The sequence below is a fragment of the Pelophylax lessonae genome (genome assembly GCF_965119305.1).
Source record: "Pelophylax lessonae genome assembly, chromosome: 12".
Taxonomy (NCBI): Eukaryota; Metazoa; Chordata; class Amphibia; order Anura; family Ranidae; genus Pelophylax; species Pelophylax lessonae.
In genome coordinates, this window is record NC_138779.1 from 82,663,052 (window position 1) to 82,673,509 (window position 10,458).

The following is a 10,458-nucleotide window of genomic DNA, read 5'->3' on the forward strand; positions in this document are numbered from 1 at the left end:
CAGTCCAGGGGTCCCAGATTGAGGCCGCTCAGACATGCTGGAAGTGTAGCAACCGAGCCCCCACCCGACATGCCTGAGCGGGCCCAATCTCAAAAGGACTTCGTAGGTTCACGGTCACCAGACAGGACATTCTTCGAAGTCTTCCGAGAGGAGGATTGTCTTGACCTCCAATTGCGGCCGAACTCTCTCCCGGGCCTGTAGGTGCGTGCTTCTATGGCGCGATCTGGGACATATTTCCCATTCGGTTGCCCCTTCTTCGTGTTTCGATCCTGGGGAAGAAAACCAGACTTTCCGCCTGTAGCTCGGGTTATGGCCTCGTCCAGCTTATTCCCAAAGAGGGAGGAGCCCTCAAAGGGAATCCGACACCAGACCTGCTTGGATGCTGGGTCTGCGATCCAGGGGCGGAGCCAAAGAGCCCACTTTGCTGTCACTGAGGACAACATAACCTTAGCCAACAGACGGATCAGATCTATAGAAGCCTCCCCCAGAAAAGACGAGGCCATCCTTAGTTCCTGAATCTCGGGAACTTCTGGCCACCTCCTCCGACACACTCCTAAAGGATTCATCCACAGAATCAGTCCACAACTCCATAGCCTTGGACAAGGCTGCTAAGGTTAGGGCTGGTTTACAGGCCATACCTGCCGTTAAATAGATCCTCTTCAGATCCGAATTTATCCTTCTGTCTAGAGGATCTTTGAAAGTGACCGTGTCCTCTAGCGGAAGGGTCACATGTTTGACCAGCCTCATTACCGCTGCGTCCACCAAGAGACGAGATTCTAGGTTTTTCACATCCTCTTCCTTGAAAGGGTACAACCTGGACATCTTGGAGAGCATGGAGTTCTTCCTCTCCACCTTACTACATTCATCTGAAATAATCTCCCCCAACTCACCCAGAAAAGGGAAGTTAAGACGCTCCTTGCTAAGTTGTTTAAAGAACTTCTTTTGCTTAGGAGGAGATACAGCTGGGTCTTCCCAATTTAGGGTCTCTCTGACTGCCTTAACGAGGGAAGGAACGAGGGCGAACTTAAAGCCCAAACAAGGATTCTCTAACTCAGAGTCACTGTCCGAGAGGAAAGCTGACGGGTGACTGGGATGAGAGGATTCAAAATATTCCTGAGGCTGTACTCTCGCAGGAGGAGAACTTGGAGGAACCACTTCAGAGCCTTGGGTCTGACCAACACCCAATTTGGCTAAGGAATCCTTGACGACTCTCTTTACAAGGGCTTCCAAACTTTGGTCAGAGCTGTCCCTCTTTCCCGCAGCCTGGGAGAAGCATTTGTCACACATGGACTCTGTCTGCCTTTTTATGATGCTGGGAGCCCGACGGGGACCTCCGAGCTGATCTTGAAGAAGAGTGCCGGTGATGCGATCCTGACCGACGCTCATTCCTGTGGGAGGAGTGTCGAGCATCCGACCGGGAAGGGCTGTAAAACAAAAAGAAACAAAGCGGACACAGACAGGGAGCCAGGAACATAAATAATGCTCCAATCCCCCCCTTAACACACCCCAAACCCCCAAAGCCCTGAGTACCTGTTAAGGGCGGGCTGACCACAGGAGGGCGGATAAGTTTCCATTCTGGCACTGACCTGCAGGGATGAGCCGGACAACGGGATCAGAGAAGGAAGAGGGGGGGACTCACCGAGACCAGAGAGGCTTGAACGCAGAGCACCAGCAGAAGATACAAATATAGCAGGAGAAAAACGATCCTCCTGCAGAAGAATGTGTATAAACACACTCTGCTGACATTTGGAGGGATTTTAAATATGGCGCTGATGTCACCCAGCTGCGCCGCAAATAGCTACTGCGCATGCGCCGAGCCGCTACTGCACATGCGTGGAAACCAAGCCTCGTTCCGAGGCGCTCGCGCATGCACAGTAGGCCGATAAAACGGCGGCCGGTCATGAAGTGAATGCTGACCGGCCCCGGACCACTAGCCACCAGGGAGAGCAGGAGAAAAACCAGGTAACATGAACAGGTAACATGAAAATACTGCCCTGAAATAACAAATTAGCTGCCATGGAGTAAAAGCAAACACAGTACTCACTGCGGACCACTAGCCACCAGGGATTCATTAGCCACCAGGGATGGATATGTACACACCGGACTTTCATATGGGGAGAGGCCACCCACGGCAGCTGGGTTCACTGGCCAAGGCTGCATATAGAAGTTCTAGCCCCACTCCATACCCCGCAGCAGCTGGGGCTTATTGGAGACACTCAATACCAGGCTGGCAGAGTCATCCATCTCCTGGGATCCAACGGGTAGGATACAGGTAATCCTTAGGAGGATAAAAAATGAACACGTGTGCTGAACAGGTGCAAAGATTTATGGGAGTGGATGTCCTATACGGTAGGTTTGGAGGCGGGACTAAACCCCGATACATATGCTGCCATGGAGTCTGTCAGGAAATACTGATTAAAACTTGTAAAGTTTGAATAAATGTTATACTTACCTCCTACCTCCTCTGTGCAGCTGGTTTTGCACAAAGCAGCCCAGAGCCTCCTCTTCTCGGGTCCCTCTTCACCTCTTTGCTGCTCCTTGCCCCTCCCTCCTGTCGAGTGCCCCCACAGCAAGCAGCTTGCTATGGGGGCACCCGAGCCGAGCTGCAGCTCCGTGTGTCCATTCCGACACAGAGCTGCTGTTCGGCCAGGCCCCCTCTCTCACCTGATTGGCTAACTGACTTTGACAGCAGCGGGAGCCAATGGCGCTGCTGCTGTGTCTTAGCCAATAAGAAGGGAGAGTCCCGGAGGGCCAAGGGACTCGTGGACATCGCTAGATAGAGATGGGGACCAGGTAAGTATTGGGGGGTGCTGGGGCGGCTGCTACACACAGGAGGCTTTTTATCTTAATGCATAGAATGCATTAGGATAAAAAAAAAAAACCTTCTGCCTTTACAATTCCTTAATGCCCCTCTTACTAGGGCTGGGGAATATAATCGAAAGATCGATGCATCGCGATTCAACCCTTCGCGATTCTGCATCGATGCGGGCTGCCGGCATAATCGATTATACGAAATGACGTCATCAGCCGCGGCCACGCCCTATCGCGCAAGGGAAAAAAAAAATCGCAGGATCGGCAGCTGATTGGTGGGTTAGTGGCGGGAGCTTAATAAAAAGGCTCCGCCCCTCCCCTTCCGCCTCTTTGACCCAGGCCGAGGCGCAGCAAGACATCCCCCGCGTGTATCGGCGTCCCACCTGCCATCCAAGCCAGAAGCCACCAGTCCAGTGAGTCCACACACAGGAGCGAGGAGCCCCAAGTGCATCCCCATCGCAGCCAGCCAGCACCGCCAGCCTCACCTCACCGTAGCCGACAGGCCCTGGAGGCCCAGCCGCCACGCCACTGCCAGTGATGCCAGCCGCCCGCCACAGAGCCCAGAGAGCAGCACAGCACCTGTCCTCCTCTGCAATGCAGTGCACAACAACCCACACAGTCACACAGCAGGTATGTACGAACAAATAATTGTGTAATCATTCATGGGGGTCTCTCGTCTGTATCTCTGGGGGATGTCTGTGATGGGGGGGGGGCCTGGGACAGGGGACGGTCGGTCGGGGCCCGGGGGTACTGTTCTGCTGTGGCAGTCTGGCAGCCAGGGGGGGTCAGTCAGTGTCAGTGGGGGCCTGGGGGTCTCTGTCAGTGTCAGTCAGCTATGGGGGTCTGGGCATGGGGGGACTCACTCAGTGTTTGTCAGTGCTGTGGGGGATTGGGGAAGTTGTGGGGGACATCCAGGCCTCTGTCAGTGTGAGGGTCTGGGCAAGGGGGGGACTCACTCTCACTCAAGTGTTTGTCAGTGCTGTGGGGGATTGGTGAAGGTGTGGGACTTCCAGGTCTCTGTCAGTGTGGGGGTCTTGGCAAGGGGGGGGGACTCACTCACTCTCAGTGTTTGTCAGTGCTGTGGGGGATTGGGGAAGGTGTGGGACATCCACCCAGGTCTCTGTCAGTGTGTCAGGCTGCAGTCAGCTCAGCTGTGGGGGGAGGGGGTCCCTGTCAGTGTCACTGTCACTGTCACAGGCAGCTGTGGGGTAAGGGGGGGCCCCGGGGGTTTTGGCTCAGTGCATGCAAGGAAGGGAGTCTGACAGACAGACAGACAGACAGTCATATTTTATGAAAGATGTTGCTTGGTTGATTTGTTGCGGCTTAGTTTACAAGTTTTTTTTTTTTCAAACACTGACAGAGTTTGGCAACTTACGTCATCCGTCTCCGTCACATACGTGGTAGTATGGTGGTAAATATGGCAGAAGGAGAAAAAGATCGAGAGATAAAAAATGCACCTAGCGTTTTAAGAGCAAACATCTGGGCACATTTTGGATTTTAGGAACACACAGGGAAGCGTGAGTTGGACAAGACACACGCCGTATGTAAAGCCTGTCACACAAAAATTAAATACCTAGGGATTACTACGAACTTGAGAAACCATGTTAGCCGTTTTCACCTGTTAGTAACACCTGTCGCCACCAGCAGTGCCACCACTGCCAAGGAAAGACTGCTAGACCCAGATCAGAAAAGAATTGATGCCATACTGTCAACTTATCCGCCCAAATCAGAAAAAGGGAAGAAACTAACCAAAGCTGTGGCAGCTTTCATCGCCAAGGATAGTATATAGAGGGGGATTAACCGCGCTTAGAGAAAATAATATTGAACAGCAGCAACTTCAAGTGTGACCACACCCTGTAGAATATTTGTAAATTAAGTTGCGCTAAGTGTGATAAATGGAGATGTAAAGTCCATAAAGTCCCAATAGTAAATGATGATGACAAAATCCTAGATGTAATCCTGGACCAGACTCCCTTAAGGGTATAGGCTTACCAGATTCAGGTAAGAGAAAAGCAGATGCTCTATGAATCTTGTCACCTTGATAGAAGATCCAGGCCCACGTGAGCAGTAGACTCAATGGTCATTGGATCATGAAAAAAAATGTAAAATACGCAATAGCGTAAAACCCAACAACTAGGTAAATATCACCAATGTGACTTGAGAATAACGTGTGTATAAATTAGACCACCACCAAAGATCTCTATTAACAGTGGACAAGTGTAAATTAAAGAAATTGATGTGTGTTAAATACCCCTTACCAAATATAAATAAGGGTAGGTGTATATAAACCAATTAATAATTCCAGCTGAAGTTGCCTCTTACCAGACGACAATAATGGATGTGCCAAAGTGAAAAAAACAATGATGAAAAATAGGTGTAGAACCATCACCAGCTAGATGAGCCTCTTACCATGTGAACAGATTCAAAAATGTGTAAAATCAGATTCCAATAAGACACCAAGATTCAGTACCGAAAAGGAACCAGTAGGGGTCGCCTCTTACCAGATCTTTAGATCAACCACGCTTGTATGATATAAAATGGTTGGGGGTCCGACAATAGACTCGAGCAATTGCCAAACGTCACTGTACGTCTATTAGAACTTTCCGGGAAGGAGTAGGACAACAGCCGGGCATACTAAGCCCCCCAACAACACATATCCCCATACACTGAGCCCGAACAGCCAGGCACGTTCAGTCGGCGCGCCGTCACCCGCTCAGCTGAAGCTGACCTTTCATCGCCAAGGACCTACGGCCTTACTCAGTTGTGGACAACGCCGGGTTTCGCTACCTTGTGAAGACGCTAGAGCCACGTTATAAGATCCCATCACGCAGGCACTTTACAGAAAACGTTATACCTGCACTCTACCACGACACCAAAGCTCAGGTACTTGCATCAATGAACCAAGCCAGTCGAGTCGCAATAACGTGTGATTCATGGACGTCAGTCACAACGGAGTCCTATGTTACAATAACAGCACATTACGTTACTAAGGACTGGCAGGTCTTGTCACATGTGTTGCAAACAAGAGCCATTTATGAGTCTCACGCAGGTGCTCATCTGGCAGAGCTACCGTCTCATGTTGTGGAAGAATGGCAGCTGTCTGATAAATCTGTAGTGCTTGTGACCGACAACGCGGCGAACATGATAGTTGCAGCTCAAGTTGGTAAATTTCCTCATGTTAAATGTTTTGCCCATACACTCAATATTGCATGTCAGCAGGCACTGAAAGGGGCCACGCTCTCCAGGCTTCTCGCCAGAGTGCGGCGAATATCCACATTCTTCCATCGCAGCACTAGAGCAAGCCACTGTCTAAAAGAGAAACAGAAATGTCTGGGCCTGAAGAATCATAAGCTAATAACTGATGTGCCAACAAGATGGAACAGCGCATATGACATGGTCGAGAGGTTCTTAGAACAACAACCTGCAGTTTGTGCCACCTTGCTGTCTCCAGAAGTCAGAAAAGGAGAGTCTGATCTCTGCACTCTCAATGAAACAGATGTGTCAAATGCAGAGGACGCTGTGAGTGCATTAAAGCCAATGAAGGATGCAACCTTGCTGATGTCAGAAGAGCGCAACCCAACAGTGTCTCTCATTGCCCCTCTAAATGCACAACTGCTCCAGAGCATGACAGACACCATGGGAGACACAGCCATGACCCATGAGATCAAGAATGCAATCAAAATAGATCTCCTGAAGAGGTACAGCAGTGAGGCAGAGAAGAAGATCCTTCATACAGCCTCTGCTCTGGATCCTCGCTTTAAAGGACTGCCTTTTATTCTCACAGAGGAGGAGAGATCGGAGATATACAGAGGAGTGACTGAGGAGGCTGCATCTTTGGAGGTAATTAGAATTTCATCATGTTTCCTGCCAGACACCTAGAAGCTCAGCTACATTGTGTTGTGTAATAACATGCCCTGATTCACTGATGCGGTGTGGGAAGTGGAACTGTATGGTATGGATTACCGTGCAGTTTCCCACACCTCATCAATGAATCACACTCTTAGTCAGTTCAGCTCTTCTTATACTATTATTTTTTGTTCAAACACACAGATTACATCTAATAGAAGGACAAATGTGGATGAAGTGCCTAGGGAAAAAGCAACTGTGGAAGAAGAAACAACACCCATTGAGGACAGCCATTCTCCTCCCAAAAAAAAGGCCACAACATCGCTGCTCATGACTTTGCTGGGGCAGTCTTTCACTGATGGTGCAATAGAACCTAAGACCCCCTATGCCAAGGCAGAAGACGAAATGGAAAAATATTGTAAAGCCCCACCTCTGCCTCTCACTGAGGACCCTTTAAAATGGTGGCGTGAGCATGAGGTCATATTCCCCCTCCTCTCTCAGCTGTCAAAGCAATACTTGTGTATCCCAGGTACAAGTGTATCTGCAGAGCGTGTTTTCTCTACTGCAGGAGATGTTATAACAGCGAAAAGAAGCAGTCTTAAACCTGAGCATGTGGATCATCTAGTGTTCTTACAGAAAAACCTACATGTTCCCAAATGCTAAGCACTGAAATAATTACTAATTCATGTTTTTAATTAATTAGTAATTACTAATTCAGTCTGCCGTCAGTCACATCACCAGTCTTGTTTTATAGCTTTATAGCACTGATGGTTTGTTTTTGAAGATTGTCCTGTCCAATGTGTCCATTTCCAATCCATAATCCGTTCCGTTGCTTCACACTAAAAGTGTCTAGGCAAGTACTAGGGGTTCATTTAACCCTCAACCAAATAAATAATATTAAAGTGTATTTTCTTCTAGACAACTGACACCAAGCCAGCCACGGTGCAGCATTATAGGAAGGAAAATCATTGAGAGAAATAACTTGTACATTTGAAGCTTAACCTCGAGTAAATCTTATCTTATTGGATCACAAACACCAATTGTGGATTCTTGTGTAATATACTATATTTGTGAGTTTGTGAATGTGACCCCCATAGGATTTCCTCAAGGTTAAGCTTCAGTTTACAATTTATTCTCTCAAGGATTTTCCTTCCTCTAATGGTGGCTTGTTGGCTAGCTTGGCTTCAGTTACAGATGTAATCGACATGGTAGAGTGCTGCTCAGTGCAGTGCAGGTAAAGTTTTCTTTCTGTAACGTGACTGACTGACTGTCGTGACAACTCAAGAGCTTATAACGCAGCTCTAGCATTAACTCAACAAACACACAGTGTGTGTGTGTTGAGTTGATGAGTTGATACTGATGAGGCTGCGTATAAGCTTTTGCGTAGTCACGACACACACACACACACTGTGTTTAGTTGACTGGCAATGGCAGGGGCAAACACAATCGCAGTGAACCTGGAACATTTTATATTTTTTACAGCTTTTCTAGCACTGGAGAGATGGAGAATGGCTTGTTTTCAAAAATGGTCCATTCACATAAGTGAATTGATAATTATTTAAGCTTAAGCTTATATTTGTATAACTCCCCTCTAGCAGCCATCAACTCACTTCACTTGAGTTGACTGGCAGTTGCAGGGGGAAACAAACATCACGGTGAACATGGAAGTTATGCAGCAGTGCACTATTGCCAGGTTCACCTTTGATATTTGCTACTAGTCAGGAAGTGCTCTGTTTTGTAGAGGACAGGTTATGGCACACACCTGGAAATTATTGCAACGCATGTCTGTCTGCTGGTCTGTTGTACTCTGTAGCAATAGCAAGTGTAGGGGGTTCCCTCAACCAAACAAATACTAAAGGTAAAAGTGTATCTAGACAACTGAAGGCAAGCCAGGCAGCCACGGTACAGGAAAGGACATCCTTGAAAGATTAAATCAATCATACATTGAAGCGTAAAACCTTGATTAAATATTTACTGGATCACAAATACACACAAACCTGACCTAACTTATATGCCTTGAATTGTACCAGTGTGGCAATGCCAAACCTTTTTTCAGTTCTCATAATTCTGATGCAGACAATCGTGTTGTGTGTTTTTTTGTGATCCCATGAAGATTTACTCAAGGTTTAAGTTTTAGTTGATGGTTTTCCTTCCTCTAATGGTGGCTTTGGCTTGGCTTCAGTTGGGTTTAATCGTGGTAGAGACAGAGACTGTCTGCAGGACAGGTAACGTTTTCTGTAAAGTAAGTGACATAAAAGTGACATAAGTGAATTAATAAGCTTAAAGCTTATATTTGTAACTCCCCTCTAGCAGCCAATCCATCAACTCACTTGAGTTGACTGGCAGTTGCAGAGGGAAACAAACATCACGGTGAACATGGAAGTTATGCAGCAGTGCACTATTGCCAGGTTCACCCTTGATGTTTGCTACTAGTCAGGAAGTGCTCTGTTTTGTAGAGGACAGGTTATGGCACACCTGGAATTTATTGCAATGCATATTCACATAAAAGGATTTATATATAATGTTTTGTGGGAATTTATGATGACCATTTTCACAAGAATATTAGCTTGGCTGGCTGGCTGGCTGGCTGGCTTCTTCTATCTTGGCTTGCCTTAAAGTACAACTATAGGCCAAACTTTATCCAAAATCCAAAAAGTTTGGCCTTTAGTTGTACTTTAAATGGTGGTAGGCCTGGCTTATATTAATATTTTCTTTTATGAAGCAGTAAACTGCACTACTACAGTTTTTTACTAATTTTACTGTTACTTCTAGTAAAATACTAGTGTTGTTGTCTGTCTCTGCTATGCTGTTTGCATTTTCAGACCTTTCTATATGTTTGCAGTGCAAGTGCACTAAAGTATGCAGGGCTTGCAGGCCATGACAGGGTCCAGGAAAGTGTCCTTTGAAGCAAATGAAAATAAAAAGGATTCTTTTATTTGTGACTGCTTGATTGTTTGTTTTTTTTATAAAGTTTTGAAAACCATTGGGCAGTGGGCTGGGCATGGGCATTGGGCAGTAATCGTGATGAATCGTAATGCATCGCGGAATCGAATCGTATCGAATCGCGACCCTAATAATCGTAATCGCATTGAATCGTGGGTAAGAGTGAAGATGCACAGCCCTACCTCTTACCCACTCCTATCCGATCCTGTCCGTGAAATCTGGATGGATGGAAACCCTATTTTCCATCTGTCTGGAGGATCGTATTGGATAAGATCGAAAGAAAACGGACAGGCGGTCTGTTTTCAACCGATCTACCATAAAGGAGAGCGGGCCTCTGACAGCTCCGTCTCTACACACAGAGCGGAGACAGAGCTGTCATCCGTCTGCTCAGCTGAGCAAAACTGAGTCTGCACGTGTGAAAAGGAGCCTTAGGGTTAGGCTAGACTAAAAAGGTGCTATAAAATTTAAGCTTCCCCTACACTAATGAACCGGCTGAAGTTCAATCAGTGGGTGGCATTGTTGGCACCACCCTGTCTGACATTCCTCAACTGAAAAATTGAAGTAGCTGGGCGGAAAATTGTTAACTGTGCAGCATTTGCAATCAGCCAAATGCAGGCGCTGTTCAGGTATTCTGACAGCCTTCAATTTCAGCTGTCAGAATACAAAAGCTGTAGCAGGAGATTTTTCCATTTGCACTGTTTAGTGTTGATGGAGGAATCTGTTTCTGTCTGCAGGCTGGATAAAGGAAATTCATGGGTGTATGGCTAGCTAAACCACCTCCTTCCCAAGCCTATTCTGACACTTCGCTTCTACATGTAAAAATCTACTTTTTGTTTGCTAGAAAATTACTTAGAACCC

The 10,458-nt window shown here is 47.2% G+C and overlaps 1 protein-coding gene across 1 annotated transcript; it reads left to right on the forward strand.

Moving 5' to 3' along the window:
- Positions 1–6,156: 6,156 nt before the first annotated feature.
- On the forward strand, positions 6,157–7,320 carry LOC309568683 (E3 SUMO-protein ligase ZBED1-like; the record flags this gene model as incomplete). Its single annotated transcript, XM_082274422.1, has 2 exons — positions 6,157–6,651; positions 6,862–7,320. Exons 1-2 carry the CDS (start codon positions 6,205–6,207, stop codon positions 7,318–7,320), a joined length of 906 nt encoding a protein of 301 aa, XP_082130548.1. The 5' UTR covers positions 6,157–6,204.
- Positions 7,321–10,458: the final 3,138 nt, after the last annotated feature.